The sequence below is a fragment of the Hemitrygon akajei genome, chromosome 17, assembly GCF_048418815.1.
Source record: "Hemitrygon akajei chromosome 17, sHemAka1.3, whole genome shotgun sequence".
NCBI lineage: Eukaryota > Metazoa > Chordata > Chondrichthyes > Myliobatiformes > Dasyatidae > Hemitrygon > Hemitrygon akajei.
The window spans coordinates 14,924,181-14,944,729 of NC_133140.1; the positions used below are offsets into that span (position 1 = coordinate 14,924,181).

At 43.7% G+C, this 20,549-nt stretch overlaps 1 protein-coding gene across 6 annotated transcripts in view; it reads right to left on the bottom strand.

Moving 5' to 3' along the window:
- Window positions 1-20,549, bottom strand: part of LOC140740502 (RNA-binding Raly-like protein) — a 1,929,462-nt gene that overhangs the window by 1,294,897 nt on the left and 614,016 nt on the right. For all 6 annotated transcript variants that reach the window (XM_073069704.1, XM_073069706.1, XM_073069701.1 and 3 more), the window contains one exon: window positions 3,098-3,370. In XM_073069704.1, coding sequence (XP_072925805.1) covers window positions 3,098-3,353 — 256 coding nt within the window. In that variant the 5' untranslated portion in view covers window positions 3,354-3,370. The remainder of the gene's footprint in view (window positions 1-3,097; window positions 3,371-20,549) is intronic.

Here is a 20,549-nt window from a genome sequence, read left to right on the forward strand (position 1 = left end):
GTTCTTGATTAGCATGGTTGCCAAAGGTTACGGGGAGAAGGTAGTGGAATGGAGTTGGGAGGGAAAATGAATCAGCCATGATGGAACGGCAGAGCAGACTATATGGGCTGATTGGCCTAATTCTGCTGCCATACTACTTTCATCCCCTCCTTTGCTCACTCCCATCCATTTCCTACACCCCTTATAAAGTTTAGGAAGTTTAAAGCCTTGCTGATCTGTGTTACAACACCAGCATCAACTTCATAGATCCTGCTTGCGTGAAAAGCAAATTCTTCTTCATTTATCCCTGTGGTAATAAAAGAATAACTTCAATGACTAATCACTAACAAGTAGCTCTGCACTAGTGTATGGAGTACATGTTACTGCTTCCCAGCCATAGTCACTTCCTGCCATTATGTGTTTTCACTAGTAGAAGGCAGTCACTATATCCTGTGGCTGTGCATAAGAACAGTAACAGTCCCATGCTATTCAGGGTAGTTCTGGCCAAGACTTCCAGAGGACATAGAACATAGAACATAGAACAGTACAGCACATTACAGGCCCTTCGGCCCACAATATTGTGCCCACCCTCAAACCCTGCCTCCCATATAACCCACCACCTTAAATTCCTCCATGTACCAGTCTGGTAGTCTCTTAAACTTCACTAGTGTATCTGCCTCCACCACTGACTCAGGCAATGCATTCCACGCACCAACCACTCTCTGAGTGAAAAACCTTCCTCTAATATCCCCCATGAACTTCCCTCCCCTTACCTTAAAGCCATGTCCTCTTGTACTGAGCAGTGGTGCCCTGGGGAAGAGGTGCTGGCTATCCACTCTGTCTATTCCTCTTAATGTCTTGTACACCTCTATCATGTCTCCTCTCATCCTCCTTCTCTCCAAAGAGTAAAGATCTAGCTCCCTTAATCTCTGATCATAATCCATACTCTCTAAACCAGGCAGCATCCTGGCAAATCTCCTCTGGACCCTTTCCAATGCTTCCACATCCTTCCTATAGTGAGGCGACCAGAACTGGACACAGTACTCCAAGTGTGGCCTAAGCAGAGTTTTATAGAGCTGCATCATTACATTGCGTCTCTTAAAGGACTAAGCACAAACAGTGGGAAAAGCTTTGGCTCACTCACTGCCAGAAATATGCAGTGAATTCAAATAGACAGACCCACATCATAAAACCAGAAAATTGCTGCAATTGTTTATTTTATTTATTATTGCTTTTTCTCTGCAAGATTATGTATTGCATTGAACTGCTGCTGCTGCTAAGTTAACAAATTTCACGTCACATGCCAGTGATGATGAACCTGAATCTGGTTCAGGTGAGTCAGCATTGGAGGAAAGAAAAACAGTCAATGTTTCTGTCTGAATAAGGATGGTTTAGTCCTCTGTTGAAGGGTCCTTGACAGGCAACCTTAAGGGTTTCTCTTTCTCCATGGGTGCTATCTGACTTGAGGTTCTACTTCAAATTTCCAGCACCTGCAGTTTCAATGATTCTCATTTTGAGATGGACCCAGTTTCTACCACGTGAGCTAAAAATCACAGTGTCTTACTATGACTAACAATGCAGTTACAAGCTTTGCCCTGTGATTTTTTTAGTGATGCCTATTGTACCCTCATGCTTTTACCACCCAAAGGTTCTTTGGATGTGAAGAAAGAGGCATAAAGCCTATTTCTTGCAAGTCCATTAAGTGTCGCAAGAACAAACAACGAACAAGAAAAGATGAGCTGAGAGAACAAGGAAAGAAAAATGGAAAAAGCAGTCATGGTCACTAGAAATGACAGAATTTTAGTGATAATAAATAATTAACCTACAAAGTAGCCAGATTCAATTAGTACAACATTTGCAACTGAAAACTAAGATGTTTCTACAAAAGTACAGAGGCAACTGTAACTGGAGTAAAATTCACTATATATTTACATGGATACGGTATAGGTGATAATATAAAATACAAGCAGGCACAGGAAAGTTAAAAAACAAAAAAATAACAAATCTACACCCTGATTCAGCACATTTAACCCTTTCAGTCTTTCCAACATACCATTTGGCGTCACCAACAACAACATTTACATCTCATCTTGTTCTCTGTTCACTGGGTCTTGACCCTTTATTCTCTTCCATAGAACAACTTACACATAGTGCAATGCATGATCACCACATATACACACATGTATTAAGCAATAAGCTCTCTGGAATGGCAGACCATTAGATCTATCCAGGACACTCAATGTATGCAATCATTCAAAACATAATCCATTAGCACTTTATGCCATTAGCAACACTGAGAAATACATTTATTCAATCCACCCTCATACCAATCATAAAGAACTTCTCTGACTAGCTGCTTCAAGCTACAAAGTTGCCACTCTTTCTACATTGTTGAATAGTATTAATGAACATTCAGTGAGTGTGTACTTCACCAGAGCAAGCTATCCAGAGTCAAATCCCAAAAGAATTGTTTCTTCAGGTGCTGTGGTGGACCGATTTCTCTAATGGATAACTATGATGACAAATGTGTTTCTCCTGAGCCTTAACTAACTCCTTTGTTCTCAGAATGTACAGCATTTTCGTGGTCACAAATTAATATGCTGACCAGCAGTGAAAACAGGAAATAATAGAGGGCTGCGACATCACATGCTACATCATATGTTCTTGAACAAGACGGCTTGCAGAAGAGATTTTACATACTTTTCTGTGAAAGTCTGTGAACAAGAAACTATTTCAATAAGGTTGCTTTTGATAACATCTTTGAACTCTTCAGTTCATGTGAGGATTTGGTTCTGCAATCATCTCATCATCAATGATAGCAACTAATGTTGAAGCAACAGCATACATATTTCATGTGTTTATACCAAACTCAACTCTAATGCAGCATTTACACTTAATACAGGGAAAATTTTAGGGAAAGCTGAGCATGTTCAAAGTAGGCCAAACAGCCTGAGGTGATTTAGAATCAAGAATTTAATGTTAATCCAATTTCAAATCACATTCAATCACCATTCATTCCAGACAAAAGAATGCAATCTAAACGTACAAGACTGGACACTTTGATGTGAATAAGCTTTCTGTAACCCCTTCTTGCATGAAGCTTTGTGTTGCTACTTACCCAATGGCTGCCCAGCCACTATCCTGTTGTGCTCCCCTGCCACCGCTGCTCTGGCATTCCGCTCGAACACGTACTGCACAAAAGCGTATCCTTTGTGCACAGAGCACCCAACTATCTTGCCGTACTTCCCAAAGATGGCCTCCACATCTGCTTTCTTCACAACGGCTGTGTTTAGGTTACCAATGAAGACTCTGGAGTTGATGGACTTGGGGTCATTTTTATTGGTCACATTACTGGTCACTGACTTACTTGTCATTTTCCTTTAGAAGGAACCTGCAAAAGTATAAATCAATGTTTACCTTTTCAGTAGAGAGTGGCGTGAGCAGCCAGTAGCAAAGTTTCATTATTTTTTTGGTGACCATGGACAAACGCTCATTCAGCTTAGGAATGGGGTGACAGAGAGAGCAGCATTTTCCCTTAGTAATCCTGGGGCATCATTCACTCCTTCATCAAATGGACGGATAGTATTGCCCACTGCACTGCTGACTCATTGTAGATGCCATACCTTCAACCTCAAGACTTTCAGAGCATAAGGTAAAGGTGCAGAATTAGGCCATTTGGCCCATCGAGTCTGCTCCACCATTTGATCATGGCTGATTTATTATCACTCTCAACCCCATTTTCCTGCCTACTCCCTGAAACCTTTAACACCCTTACTAATCAAGAACTTATCAATTTCTGCTTTATATATACCCAATGACTTAGCATCCACAGCTGTCTGTGGCAATGAAATCGACAGAATCACCACCCTCTGGCTAAAGAAATTCCTCCTCATCACTGTCTTAAAGGGATATCCTTGTATTCTGAGTCAGTGCTCCCTGGTCCTAGACTCTCCCAGTATCGGAAACATCCTTTCCACATCCACTCTATCTAAGCCTTCAATATTCTATAGGTTTCAATGAGATCCTACAGACATCAAATACTCGTCATGTATTAACCCTTTCATTCCAGGATCATTCTCATGAACCTCCTCTGGACCCTCTCCACTGCTAGTGCATCATTTCTTAGATAAGGGGCTCAGAATTGCTTACAATACTCCAAATGCAGTTTGACAAATGCCTTAGAAAGGCTCAATCAAACTGGATTAAGTAAGGGAATGCCAGAGAGAGACTGTCACAACTCTTGGTCAGGGGTGAGGATGGACTGTTGTGCAAGCAACAAGCCACTGGAAAAACTGGTGAGACTCAAGAGCAGTCCATCAGCTCTACACAGGATTGACACCAAAGAGCAGTCCATCAGCTCTACACAGGATTGACACCAAAGAGCTGTCCATCAGCTCTACACAGGATTGACACCAAACAGCAGTCCATCAGCTCTACACAGGATTGACACCAAAGAGCAGTCCAACAGTTCTACACAGGATTGATACCAAAGAGCAGTCCATCAGTTCTACACAGGATTGGCGCCAAAGAGCAGTCCATCAGTTCTACACAGGATTGACACCAAAGAGCAGTCCATCAGCTCTACACAGGATTGACACCAAAGAGCAGTCCATCAGCTCTACACAGGATTGACACCAAAGAGCAGTCCATCAGCTCTACACAGGATTGACGCCAAAGAGCAGTCCATCAGTTCTACATAGGATTGGCACCAAAGAGCAGTCCATCAGTTCTACACAGGATTGACACCAAAGAGCAGTCCATCAGTTCTACACGGGATTGGCACCAAAGAACAGTCCATCAGTTCTACACAGGATTGACACCAAAGAGCTGTCCATCAGCTCTACACAGGATTCACACCAAAGAACAGTCCATCAGTTCTACACAGGATTGACACCAAAGAGCTGTCCATCAGCTCTACACAGGATTCACACCAAAGAGCAGTCCATCAGTTCTACACAGGATTGACGCCAAAGAGCAGTCCATCAGCTCTACACAGGATTGACACCAAAGAGCAGTCCATCAGTTCTACACAGGATTGACGCCAAAGAGCAGTCCATCAGCTCTACACAGGATTGGCACCAAAGAGCAGTCCATCAGCTCTACACAGGATTGGCGCCAAAGAGCAGTCCATCAACTCTACACAGGATTGGCACCAAAGAGCAGTCCATCAGCTCTACACAGGATTGGCGCCAAAGAGCAGTCCATCAGTTCTACACAGGATTGGCGCCAAAGAGCAGTCCAACAGTTCTACACAGGATTGGCGCCAAAGAGCAGTCCATCAGTTCTACACATGATTGGCGCCAAAGAGCATTCCATCAGTTCTACACAGGATTGGTGCCAAAGAGCAGTCCATCAGTTCTACACAGGATTGGCGCCAAAGAGCATTCCATCAGCTCTACACAGGATTGGCGCCAAAGAACAGTCCATCAGCTCTACACAGGATTGGCGCCAAAGAGCAGTCCATCAGTTCTACACAGGATTGGCGCCAAAGAGCAGTCCATCAGCTCTACACAGGATTGACGCCAAAGAGCAGTCCATCAGTTCTACATAGGATTGGCACCAAAGAGCAGTCCATCAGTTCTACACAGGATTGACGCCAAAGAGCAGTCCATCAGTTCTACACAGGATTGACACCAAAGAGCAGTCCATCAGTTCTACACAGGATTGACACCAAAGAGCAGTCCATCAGCTCTACACAGGATTGACACCAAAGAGCAGTCCATCAGTTCTACACAGGATTGACACCAAAGAGCAGTCCATCAGCTCTACACAGGATTGACACCAAAGAGCAGTCCATCAGTTCTACACAGGATTGACACCAAAGAGCTGTCCATCAGTTCTACACAGGATTGACACCAAAGAGCAGTCCATCAGCTATACACAGGATTGGCATCAAAGAGCAGTCCATCAGTTCTACACAGGATTGACACCAAAGAGCTGTCCATCAGTTCTACACAGGATTGACACCAAAGAGCAGTCCATCAGCTATACACAGGATTGGCATCAAAGAGCAGTCCATCAGTTCTACACAGGATTGGCACCAAAGAGCTGTCCATCAGTTCTACACAGGATTGACACCAAAGAGCTGTCCATCAGTTCTACACAGGATTGACACCAAAGAGCTGTCCATCAGTTCTACACAGGATTGACACCAAAGAGCTGTCCATCAGCTCTACACAGGATTGACACCAAAGAGCAGTCCATCAGTTCTACACAGGATTGGCACCAAAGAGCTGTCCATCAGTTCTACACAGGATTGACACCAAAGAGCTGTCCATCAGTTCTACACAGGATTGGCACCAAAGAGCAGTCCATCAGTTCTACACAAGATTGGCGCCAAAGAGCTGTCCATCAGTTCTACACAGGATTGACACCAAAGAGCTGTCCATCAGTTCTACACAGGATTGACACCAAAGAGCAGGTAAACTTGTAAGTTATAAACTGGTAATACTGAATAGTGGTCCATCAGCTCTACACAGGATTGGTGACACAGAGCAGGTAAACTTGTACATTACCAATGACAACCACATTTTTTCTTAAATATGGGCATTTGCTGCTTTCTTCAGCCAAAATTTCCCTAAGCTAGTTTGTAAGAACTGTACTCCAGAGAGATGAGACTGCGGTCAACTGAAAAACAGAGCTCGTGATCACTGTGATCACAGACCAGTCCCACATCTTGGACATAGATCACTGGAGTTCTCGGCCAACTGGATGTGTTGGAAAGTGTCGTCCATGTGCCTTTCTATAGTATGACATGCCTCCAGTCTCAGCTCAGTTTACTAAGGGTTGCATCAGATGAGAGGGGCATGAAATCCAGCATTGCTCTCCAGAAAATTGCTGGGAATACTCAGCAGGTGAGGCAGCATCAGTGGAGAGAGAAACAGAGGTCGCATTATAGGTTTTTAGCCTATCATCATTTCTAACACTGAGACATTAACTCTGCTTTGCTCTCCACACATGCTGACTGATTTGCTGAATATTTTCAGGACAAACTGCTTTTATTTCAGACTGTACATAGACAGACTCATTACAGGCAGAGATGGAGGGAGATATAAACAATGTGGAGGCAGATAGGATTAGTTTAATTTGTCTCGATGGTCAGCAGACACAGTGGGATAATGGGCCTGTACCGTATTGTTCTAGGTTCTATTTCCAGAATCTAGAATTTTCTTTTGCTTTTCGCTAACATTATATGTCATGCAAACAATATTTCAGAAGGGGTGACATAAGTTAACTAAGCAACAGAAATACATGAGCAAGTGGACTACTGACTCCATATGTCTGTTCGGATTTGGGCTAGTTGTGGTAAACTATGTATATCTGTCTGGACATGCCCCTTTGCTGACTGCTCCTGTGGCTCCTCCCACAGACCCCTGTATAAAGGCGATTGGAGACACTGCTCCTCCCTCAGTCTCCGAGATGTCGTGGTCTCTTTTGCTGCTAATAAAAGCCTATCGTTCACCTTCCATGTCCGAGAGTTATTGATGGTGCATCACTAGTTAGATAGAATACACTTTTTATTTCAATCCCACCATTTGTATCACTTCCATCGTCAACAGCAAGATGAAAAGAAAAATTAATCATTGTCTGCTATTACAAAGAAAAGAGAAGCATGCTCTTAGGCGGGAAGGATTAGATCGATCTTACAGTAGGTTAAAAGGTTGGCACAACATCGTGGGCTGAGGAGCCAGTAATGTTCTATGTTCTATATTCAAATCAGAAAAATTGTGAAGCTTGGTTTAGTAGTCTGCAGCAAATAACCACTGAACTCGCAAATAGTCTGCAACATAATCTTGGAATTAAAGGTCACCATTTTGTCATCTTTGTTTACTACTGTAATGACAGTGCTTTGTGTGTCTTGTTAAATGCCGATCTGCCCATTGAACATGCTCCCTTGTCTTGTTGGTGTTGATCACACGTGTTCTGACTTGCAATCCTTGATACATCCTCCCTTAAGCATCTGTCCACATAAAGTATGTATCCTGATTTGCCTTGCTGATGGAAAGGTCATTCCAACTGAATGAAGATCTATCATCTGGACCTGCTTTTGATTGGTCTAGATTCAAACCTGAGAACACATCTCCGATATTTTCCTGTCCTTTTTCGGAAGAGAGGTCAGCATCTACGCTGTACATTCTGCCCTTTATTGACATCCTCCTCTCCAGATCCAAGTTTATCATTCAGGATAATGATAAATCCTGGCGAACTATCTATAGATTCATAAAGTTATCCAGCATGGAAAAAGCTATTCAACACAACTCATCCATGCTGATTAAGGTGCCTTCTGAACTTGTCCCACCTTACTGCATTTGGCCTTTATCCTCTTAAATCTTTCCTATTCATGTATTTCTCCCAAATGAGTTTTAAACATAATTGCACTTGCCTTTGTCAGCATCCTCTGTGTGAAGAAGTTGCCCCTCAGATCCCCTTTAAATGTTTCTCTTCCCACCTTAGCCTCTAGTTTCAGATTATCTTTACCCTGGGAAAAAGATATGACCACTTATCTTACCTCTGCCCCTTTATAACCCTCTGCATAGTTCTCCCTGCTCCTCCCCCTCCAGCCTCCTTTCTACCCAAGGCAGCTAAGGCCCTGATCAGCAAGTGAGTCAACGTCATAGCAAAACTGTCCAGAAAAGGAAAGCAAACATTCTTAAGAGGACAGAAGTTGGTCGTAGGAGGTGACAAAGATGGGGGCACTTGAGTTAAGAATAGAAAAGGAGACAGACGCAAACAATAGAACTTCAAAACTAAAGTGCTAGTGAGCCAGGAGACGGAGTCACTGGACTTGGGTACAAGTTGGGACATGGGCAGCTAGACTTTGGAGCAAATAATGTTTATAGAGGGTGTAAGACAGGATGCCACTCTCCTGGGGGGTAGTGGTCCAACTCAATCTTGAGATAGCAAAAGTGCACAAGGGTTTCAAAAGGGCCCTGACATTGTGGGGCTGCACAGAAACATAGAGGTGAATGCAATGTTTTACAGCACGTCAGCTGTAAGATTGGCTTTAATACCCACTACATCTATAGGGAGTTTGCAAGTTCTCCCTGTGACCACATGGATTATCTCCAGGTGCTGCGGTTTCCTCCCACATTCCAAAGATATATGGTGCAGGTTGGTGAGTCGTGGGCACGTTATGCTGGCACAGGAAGCCTGGTGACACTTGCAGGCTGCCCACCACAATCCTCACTGGTTTGATCTGACACAAACGATGCTTTTCACTGTATATTTCAATGTGACAAATAAAGTTAACCTTTCCTGCTGAAAGTCATGGCCCGTAAGGTCGACTGTTTATTCCCATCCAGTCTGTAATTGCTGTCTGACCTGCTGAGCTCCACCAGCTCATTGTGTGTATTGCTCTAGATTTCCAGCATCTGCAGTACCTCTTGTGTCTACATTAGTCTTTCTTTCCCTTTTGTTACTGAAGTGCAAGTTACAAAAGCAAAAATCTTTACACAAGTAACCCTCTCCTTATGTCATTTTCTGAAGATTAGTTTAACATGCTAATATCAGGTGCCTCATTACTTCTATCTCAGTTTATTGTTCATTCAATGCTCTTTTCTTTATAATATTTCTCTCCGCTATGATTTATGCTGTACCTTTTGTTTAAGTGCTGCTTCTGGCTGGACACACTCCTCCGATTGGGAAACTAGTAGCAGATAATCAGCCAGGATCAGTGCAGCTTTCCAGCCAAAAATGGCTGGCTCTGACCCTTACAGATGGAGACACCCTGCCTTAGCTTGCTGGTCATCAAATGTCCAGCAGCAATAGTCACACCTGTGATGAATTGCGGAGCTACTGGAAATGGCAGTAGATGCTTGCTTTAAACATCTAATTCAATCACTTTTCCCATTTTCAAGCCGAGCATTAAGTCAGTGCTGGATAAATGAAAATAAAAAGTATTTTGGTCATTCTAGCCAGGAGGTAACCCTGAAGAATTTTCCTACCTTAATCACATCACAGTCTCCACATGTCCTCTCCACCAAACATCCCATTCTGAATTAACACGGGGTGAAGAGTGGCCACGTGAGCTTGAACCCAGCCAAACCACAGCATTCACCTGAGGTCATACTCATGGGTTTGATAACCCTGACAGAGAGCGTAAGCCTGCAAGGGTAGGGGTCACTTGAAGTAGAATGTTCTTCTACATTGGATGTCTACAGTTTCCTTTCTTTGAAAATGCAAACAGGGAGCTGATCCAAACAATATTTACTGCAGTTTCCTCCCTTGAACATGGTGGTTTCTAAATCCTGCATTAGTAAATGGTCCTTGACCTGTAACATTGAATGAGTTTCTCATCCCTGCGGATTCTGCTTAGCCTCCTGAGGGCTTCCAGCAGAACTCGTTCGCAGCGTTTGCAAGATTTTTGATCATCATTTGTGTCAGCCTGTTTTCGGCTGTGAGAAGCGTCTTAAAAATGACTTCCGCACTGTAACCTAATTAACCAAAGGAATTTGTTCAGGAGTGCCTCCCCCATCAGTTTGGAGCTCACGGATGTGTGGGGCAGTGGAATGGGATGATACTGGGAAGTTAACACTGTAGAACTGCATCCAATGGGGAGGGAAATGAGCTAGATAGGTATCTTATGGATAGGGGAATCAAGGGATATGGGGACAAGGCAGGAACCGGGTATTGATAGGAATTGATCAGCCATGATCTCAAAATGGCGGTGCAGGCTCGAAGGGCCGAATGGTCTACTTCTGCACCTATTGTCTATTGTCTAAATGAATATCTTAATGCAGGAATTCCCATTTGTGGGACATTAACACTGGGGAACCATATCTAATGAAGGGATGAGCAGTCAAAGAAGCATTCCCAGACGGTAGGAAATTGACATTGGAAAACTGCATGCTGTGGAGAGACACTTTGCATGCAGTGAGACGGAAGGCTGGCACTTTAGCTCTGCAATGCGCAGAAGGAGACGTGATGCCTGTTTGCGTAGAACAGCTTGCAATCACCAGGAGTGGCAGTTACAACTGGTGAATAAGACCAGCGATTTGCCCCAGGAAGCCAAGGCCCTCTGGGCTGAGTTACAGACCTCCAGCACTCCTCAATAAAGAGGAGAGAAATTCTCCCTACATCCTGGGCAACATCACCTCAAGCACTTTCATCAAAGTGGATTCCTGTCCTGCTGTGTGTAGGATCAAGCTACACCCAGATTGGAACATTAAAACAATGATGACAGATCAAATCACTTTACATCTTTGAGGCAGTGAAAGGTTTCAAGGAAACTGCTACCTAAGATAACACGAGTGAATCTGCAGATGCTGGAAATAAATAAAAAAACACAAAATGCTGGCAGAACTCAGCAGGCCAGACAGCATCTATGGGAGGAGGTAGTGATGACGTTTCGAGTCAAAACCCTTCATCAGGAGTGAAGTAAGATGGGATAGTCGGGGGGGGGGGGGGATAAGAAGTGGGGCGAGGGAAATGGGCTAGGGGGAAGGTGGAGAATTATGGGAAATAAAAGAGAAAGAAAGGTAGGGCTGGGGGGAGATTATAGTGAGGGGGAGAAAAGAGAGAGAAAGAGAACCAGACTAAAATAATAGATGTCCTCCAGCAGTGGCGGGATCTCCCTGTGGCCACACACTTCAATTCCACAGACCACTCCCACTCCGACATGTCTGTCCGTGGCCTCCTCTACCGTCAAGATGAGGCCACACGCAGGTCGATGGAGCAATACCTTATCTCCCGCCTAGGTAGCCTCCTTCCTGCCGGCATGAACATCCAACTCACTGACCTCCGTTGATACCCCTGCTCCCCCTTACCCCATTCCTATCTATTATTTTAGTCTGGTTCTCTTTCTCTCTTTTTCCCCCCTCACTATAATCTCCTCCCCCAGCCCTACCTTTCTTTCTCTTTTATTTCCCATAATTCTCCACCTTCCCCCAGCCCATTTCCCTCCAGCCTATCACTTCCCAGCTCTCTACTTCATCCCTCCCCTCACTTCTTATCCCCCCTCGACCATCCCATGTTACTTCGCTCCTGATGAAGGGTTTTGGCCCGAAACGTCATCACTACCTCCTCCCATAGATGCTGTCTGTCCTGCTGAGTTCTGCCAGCATTTTGTGTTTTTTTATTTGCTACCTAAGATACTTGTACAGCAAGAAAGTCAAAGGTAAGATGAGCAGAACTGGCCCTGTTAATCAAACAACAGCCTAATTTGTTCAACCATAAGAGAAAAACAATGATAAAAGAGTAGCCCTTTATTAGCAAAGAAATACTCGTGAGTGAAATGCCGGCTGGCAAGCCAGAACAAGGTTCTGCTTGTTAAATGTAAACAAGGTTACACTGAGTGCAGCAACTCAATGTAATTCAATGCATTAGCTTAGCTGAAGTTTAACTTATTGGAGGCTTAACGGGCATCAGACAATGTGTTAAAGCAAGAGCACTTACTATAATTATCTCTTATGACACAATAGGCTAGTTATCCTCAGCTGTATCTTCTTCTTTTCTGCCATTGTACACACCATCAAAGTTATAGCCCTGCATTGAAAGACTGCCTTGCTCCGTGAATATATGTTGTACAAAGCAAGCTTAAAGCTCTCCCTGGACCTGATTCTTTCACCCTCCCTAACCAAAAAGATGTCAAGGTCAGTGTTACAGTATGTTTTGTAACTCCAAAACATAAAACTGAAAGAAACTGTGGAGCCAGGAGATCAGGGTCTGCTTTGCTTTTTTACTTTTGTAAGGCACGCACATTTGATATGGTGGTGTGTGCCATTCACGTACTTTTACAAATAACCTGCAATGAATTAATTAAACAAAAAATGCTTAATCAAACAATATATTTGCAATATTACTCAAATATTACTGAAACATTAAATAAACAGCACTTCTCCAGCTTAGCTCTAAACTCCAACTCCATACTGAATGTATCTCAATTTGTATGCAGATATATAACGTGTACGTATCCAGACTTCTGCAATGTGAATTTGTGTAGCATTGCAGAGTTTGAAACAAATGAGTCATTACTAATGATGATCATCAAACAGCTGGATTGTTGTGAAAACACATTTGGTTCATCAACGTTCCTACCAAAGGAGTCATATGGCATGGAAATAGGTCCTTCAGACCACCTAGTTTATACCACCCACCTACCACCAATTTGCACCATTCCTGGAAGCACTTGAAGAGAAAAAAATTGGAGAATTTAGGGTTATGGGGATCTGAGGTCAGCCACGATCATCTTGAAAGGCAGAGCAGGCTTGATCGGTGAGTGGTCTACTTCTGTTCCTATGTCCTGTGTGTTATATACCCCCATCCCAAACCAATGAATAGTTACACTTTGATCTTGGTTACCATCTGACTGAGAGTTAGACTGTGCCACATTACACAGCTCGCAGCCCCAGAGACGTGAAGAAACATTTAGACAGACACACAAATAGCCAAAGAATGGAGGGATATAGACCATGTGCAGGCTGATGTTCATTTTAAATTGTCTTTGGGGTCAGCAGACACTCGATGGACTGAATGTCCTTTTCCTTAGCTGAACTGTCCTATGTGCTGTGCTTAACTAAATTCAAACAGATTGTACAGCTGATGGTATCAAAGGTGAAAACATTTTCCCTCTCTAGCCTCATTTCCCAGACTTCAGAAACTAGACTGCTCACTGTCTCGCACATTATTTCCCATTAAGTTACTTATTGCTAAGTCTGTTGAAGAGGCAGTTTCAATAGTAAGTCTAATATGTCATGCCCGTATTGAAACAGTTAATCTGCCTTATCAGCAATAGATTAAATTTAATTAGCAGAAAATTATGACCCAGCTGCTACAAGATTCATTAAAGGTCTAACCATGTAATGGGAAATTCAATAAAAATACGGTTTCCCTTTACCGTTGAGTTGTAATATTGCTACAGTCACTCTGATTTGATCTCTTCTTAATAAATCAATTACCCAGCCTATTTACTGCAATGTTCCCACAATTAAACACTGGTGTGTGAAAGCTGATGCCTTAAAATTCACAGTATTTATCTACAAAGGAATTAAGCAGAATATCAGGCATAGACAGGAGCTTGCTCCACCTTCTGTTCTATAAGATCATCCATTTTAGACGTGACTAAGGTCACTTTTTTTACTTTCTCTTTCTTCCCCCTTCCATCAAGCAGAACATACCAGAAAAGCCTGAAAATTCACACCATATTCCACAGGATGGAAATACCAATGCCCAGCAATGGAAATGTGTACAAAAAGTGGTAAGATACAGCCCAGCCCACCATAGGCAATGCTCTCTGCATCAATGAGCACATTTACAATGAACGCTACCACAAGAAAGCAGTGTCCATCATCAATGACCCCCACCGTCCAGGCCACGCTCTCTTCTCGCTACTACCATTGGGCAGGAGGTACAGGAGCCTTAGGTCCCACACCACCAGTTCTCTTCAACCATCAGGCTCCTAAACCAGTGTGGATAACATCATACACGTATCACTGAACTGACGCCACAACCTAAGGAAAACAGAAAAAAAATACTGGAGGAACTCAACAGGCAGGGCAGCATCTATGGAAAAGGGTAAACAGTCGATGTTTCAGGCTGAGACCCTTCAGCAGAAGTCCTGATAAAGGGTCCCCGCTCAAAATGTCAACTGTTTGATTGACATTAGTTTCCATTATTCTCAATTGGAGCAGCATTCTGCTGTTTAAGCACTAGTTTTTGAAAGCGTTGGAAGTACTTCCTATAGGTCCACAGTTACGTGAAATGTGAAAATGAACAGCAAATTAAATCTATCACCAAACAAGTGTCTCCTGGAATCTGGTACTCCCTCAATCATATTTTATTTATCCAATATAAATTCTATTTATTGCACTGATGGTGTGTGGGAATACTTGAATCAGATATTGAGTACAATGCCTGTCTCTGCTGGCAGTTTTTGCAGAAGGAAAACATAGCTGCACCAGCTTTAAGCCAAGGATATCATGCTTGGTTGGACAGAGATGGCTCTAGTCTGACACTAGTCCAGATTGTTAGTAAAATGATATATTGTTCTGCCTTGCCAGAGCAGAAATTTCCATTTGTTACATTGCTTCCCTGTACTTTTCACTCAAGATAACCTTGTGGGGGGGGGGGGGGAGAGAGAGAGAGAGAGAGAGTGTGTGTGTGTAGAGGGGGTTCCAGTTTCTCAGTATAACAAAACCAAACATCAAAAGTGCCTGAATTAGTATTCCACTTACAAGATGACACAGATGATCGTGTTCCACTGCTATTTGTGGCATACTGCATTAGTGCTGGTGCTTGCCCTCAAACCAGGAATTGGATAATTGGCTGGTTAATCAGCACAGCTCAACAGTGGAGAAGGTCTGTGCCTTCTTGAAGCAGTCAACCCAGCCTGCCCAAGCCATCATGAGAAAGAGGTCCACACTAAAGTTCATTCTGATCAGCAATTAACCAAACTTGAGGAGTGATTGTCTGTCTCCATGTTTCCAAGTCTAGTCCCAGCCAGACATCATCCAGCACGCATTTGGTCTGTACATTTGCCTGCAACCACCAGTGCTTTTCTCAGTTACTTATAATTCAGCCACCTGTGGAACTTGATTATCTTGGTGTGCAACCAGTTCCAGATCTGTATTAACTAATAAATAAACCATATGAATCCCTGGATTCCAGACTTCCAACACATTATGGACAGAAAGAAGCCAGCAAGACCCCAGTTCTAGTTCTTATCAGGAAATTCCCTGCACCTGTACAGCTTATTCTATCACACAACATTCAACTCCTCTTTATTTCAAAGTCAAAGTAAATTTATTATCAAAGTACATGTACGTCACCATATAATACGTGGATCTTGGTTTTCTTGCAGGCATTTACATGAAAATGAAGAAATTCAATAGAACTTGCTAAAACCTACACATAAACAAAGACTGACAAGCAAGCACTGAAAGAAAGCAATGGTGCAAATGAAAAAAAAGATATACTGAGAACATGAGTGTAGAGTCCTTGAAAGTGAGTCTGTAGGTTGTGGAATTATCCAGTTGCATCATCTGTATAGGAGGTGCTCATAAGTAAAGTTATTATTGATGTTGTATTTTTTTCCTCAGCCTCAAGCTGGTAAAACCTGAGGTACCGGCATACTCATTTCTCAATTGCATGGAACTTTTAGACTATTCTAGTGATGTTTCGTATTGTGCCTTTCTGGAGATTTACATAGATAGTGCTTTGTAAGCCAAATAGTTCTGTGCTATTGAGTAGTGACTTTGGGATGATACCCTGTTGATGCTCCCCTTTTAACTCAGCATATTTCTGGTAGTTTTCACTGACTGATTTCTACATGTGATTTGTGTTTGGAATGGCAATATCTATTAAGTAAGCTGTTCCGGTCTATCCTGTAAGATTATATCCAGGCGGTCATTACAGATTTCCCTACCTGTAATAATGGATCAGTGTAATATAATTTGTAGGATTCTGACTTTAAAACTGGATCAGGGTTGTATTTATAGCACAATGTGGTGGCAGTTATGAGTTTGGATGTTAAAGCAAAATTTTGGTGCAGGATGTTTGCCACTTGATTGTGCTGGTGTAAATAATCAAATTGGGTAAACCTGCCACAGGATTCTGTAATATAATCACAAAGAGAAAATCCATAGATGCTGGAAATCCCAACATCACACACAGAATGCTGTAGGAACTCAGCAGGCCAGGCAGCATTAATGTAAAAGAGTACAGTCGACGTTTCAGGCCGAGATCCTTCACCAGGACTGGAGAAAAAATGTTGAGACGTCACAGTAAGAGAGAGGGGTGAGGGGAGGGAGATACACAAAGTAACAGGTGCAACCAGGAGTGGGAAAGGTGAAGTAAAGAGCTGGGAAGTTGATTAGTGAAAGAGATACAGGGCTGGAGAAGTGGTGGGGGTGGGATTTGATAGGGAGGACAGAAAGCCCCGGAAGAAAAAAAAGGAGGGAGGAGCACCACAGGGTGGGTGAGGAGATAAGCTGAGAGAAGGAAAAGGAGATGAGGAATGGTGAAGAATGGGTGAAGGTCCATTACCTGAAATTAGAGAAATCGATGTTTATGCCATCAGGTTGGAGGCTCCCACAGATGGAATATAAGGTGTTGTTCCTCCAACCTGAGTGTGGCCTCATTGCAACAGTAGAGGAGGCCATGAATAGACATATTGGAATGGGAATGGGACGTGGAATCAAAATGAGTGACCACTGGGAGATCCTACTTTTTCTGATGGACAGAGTGTAGGTGCTCAGCGAAGCGGTCTCCCAATCTAGGCTGGGTCTCACTAATCTACAGGAGGCCACACCAGACACAGTATATGATGCACCATCAATAACTCTCGGAGATGGGAGGCAAACGATAGGCTTTTATTAGCTGCAAGAGACCATGATTAGCAGCAAGGACCACCACACAACATCCTGGAGACTGAGGGGGGGAGCAGTGCCTCCAACCGCCTTTATACAGGGGTCTGTGGGAGGAGCCACAGGAGCAGTCAGCAGAGGGGCGTGTCCAGACAGGTATATGTAGTTCACCACAGTATATGACTCCAACAGTCTCACAGGTGAAGTGTCGCCTCACCTGGAAGGACAGTTTGTGACCCTGAATAGTAATGAGGGAGTAGGTGTGAGGGCAAGTATGGCAATTGTCCTGCTTGCAAGGGTAAGTGCCAGGAAGGAGATCAGTAGGGAGGGAAGAATGGACATGGGAGCTGCGTGGGTAGTGATCCTTGTGGAAAGCAGAAAGTGGGGAGGTGGGTGGGGTGGGAAATGTGCTTGGTGGTGGGATCCAACTGGAGATGGCAGAAGTTGTGTAGAATTATGTGCTGCATGTGGAGGCTTGTGGGGTGGTAGGTGAGGACAAGAGGAACCCTATCCCTGGCAGGGTGGGGGGAGGATGGGTTGAAATCAGACGTGCGTGAAGTGGAAGAGATGCAGTTGAGGGCAGTGTTGATGGTGGAGGAAGGGAAATCTCCTTCTTTGAAGAAGGACACGTCCTTCACGGTGAAATGAAAAGCCTTATTCTGAGAGCAGATGCAGCGGAGATGAAGGAATTGAGAAAACAGATTTTTAAAGTAACAGGTGGGAAGATAGATAGATAGATAGATAGATACTTTATTCATCCCCATGGGGAAATTCAACTTTTTTCCAATGTCCCATACACTTGTTGTAGCAAAACTAATTACATACAATACTTAACTCAGTAAAAAATATGATATGCATCTAAATCACTATCTCAAAAAGCATTAATAATAGCTTTTAAAAAGTTCTTAAGTCCTGGCGGTTGAATTGTAAAGCCTAATGGCATTGGGGAGTATTGACCTCTTCATCCTGTCTGAGGAGCATTGCATCGATAGTAACCTGTCGCTGAAACTGCTTCTCTGTCTCTGGATGGTGCTATGTAGAGGATGTTCAGAGTTTTCCATAATTGACCGTAGCCTACTCAGCGCCCTTCGCTCAGCTACCGATGTTAAACTCTCCAGTACTTTGCCCACGACAGAGCCCGCCTTCCTTACCAGCTTATTAAGACGTGAGGCGTCCCTCTTCTTAATGCTTCCTCCCCAACACGCCACTACAAAGAAGAGGGCGCTCTCCACAACTGACCTATAGAACATCTTCAGCATCTCACTACAGACATTATAGTTCAGGCAGCTGTGAGAGTTGGTGGCTGTGGATGGGAGATTCTCAGAGCTAATAAAGTTGGTATTGGTGTGGAAGACAATGGCCTGGTGCTCCTTAGTGGTGTCCTGTTCGAGGGGTAAGTAAGAGGAGGTGTCTGAGATTTGGCGCTGGGCCTTGGCAAGGTAGACGTCAGTACGCAAAACTACTACAGCACCCACCTTGACTGCGGGTTTGATGGCAAGGTTAGGATTAGTGTGGAGGGAGTAGAGAGCCAAGTGTTCGGAAGGAGGGAGATTGGAATTGAAGGGAAAAATGTTGAAATCAAGACGGTTGATGTCCCGTTGGCAGTTGGCAATGAACAAGTCCAGAACAAGCAGAAGACCAGGGCAGGGTGTCCAGGAAGAGGGGAAGGGTTGAAGATGGGAGAAGGGGTCATCAGTACAGGGTGGAGAGTCTTCTCCGAAGAAATAGGCTCAGAAACTGAGGCGGCGGAAGAAGAGCTGAGCATCACAGTGGGTGCAGAACTCGCTGAGGTGTGAGCAAAGGTGGACAATGGTGAGGCCCTTACTGAAGACAGAATGTTCTGCCTCAGAGAGGGGAAGGTCAGAGGGAATGGTGAAGACCCGGCATGGATCAGAGCTGTGATCTGAAGGGTGAGGGGAGGGGATTGGTAGTGTCTGAGGAGAAGAGAGGGTTGGGGTGTTCAGGGATGGTGGGGTGAAAGGAAGATAAAGTCTTTGTTGGAGTTGCCGGTGGGACCTGTCAGAGACAGGATTGCAGAGTGGTGGTGGGGGAAGAGGTGACAGGGGTTCCAGTGTCAGTGCGTGAAGACCCAGCCTGAGGTCAGGGCTGGAGTCAGAATTGGGGGTTGTGCAATCGGCACTTTGAAGTTTTCCGAGGTAGTTGGAACCTGCACTGATAGTGCTGGAGTCTGGGTTTTGAATCTGCTCGCGATCGTTAAAGCCATTGAGGTCGGCACAGGGATCGCAGTCTGGAGATGTCCAGGCTTGCCAGTGTTGGACACAGCAGGTCCCGTAATCTGTAGATGGGCGCTCTTCTGATCATTGCAGGACTTGAGAAAGGATTGTTTCTGGTTTCTCTTGGCATTTTCCGCATGTATCATCTTGAATTTGTTGGTCTTTTATTAAGTATTTTTGACTTTTTTTGTGATAACCACCTGGTCCTAGATTGCCACAAGGAACCTTCCTGATTCTGGGAAGAGGACCCCAAACCTGAGCCAGGCGTTCAGCAGCTCGGATCAGGGGGATATCTTCCATGGAGGGTCATGCTTTTACATCGGTTAAGTTTTTCCTCTGTGTTGGGGAACTACATATACCTGTCTGGACACGCCCCCCCCACCCCCCCACTGACTGCTCCTGTGGCTCCTCCCACAGACCCCGGTATAAAGGCGATTGGAGCCACAAACCCTTCCTCAGTCTCCAGGATGTTGTGTGATGGTCACTTGCTGTTTGTGCTTTCTTCCAGCCAATAAAAGCCTACCTTAACCCACGTCTCAGAGTTATTGATGGTGCATCACTCTGTAGTAATAATTTCTTCCTTTTTCTGGCTTGTGTTTTCATTTAAGTTTAGTGGAGTGTACTTCTTAACAGAATTACATATGCTCGAGTGTGTGCTGAATCTTGCTTTCATTGATGAAAATATATCCTTAGAAGTTTTATCTAACTTATGTAAATGGTTTATGTCTGTTATTCCTCTTCCTCCTTCTGTCCTAGGTAGGGTTAATATAAGCATATTGAGTGTACGCAGTGTTTTCTAAAATCTGTCATTTCAGTTCTCATTTTTTTAGTAAATTTTTCAAATTGGTTTCGATCCAAGATATTATGCCAAAAGAAAATGTTAATACGGGTATAGCAAAAGTGTTTATTGCCCTTGTTATATTTTCACTATTGAGTTCCGTTTGGCAGATTTTCATAAGCTTTGAAATAAATTCCATTGAAAGATTTCCCTTTATCACACTCTGATCTATTTTCTTTCCTTGTTGATATCCCAGAT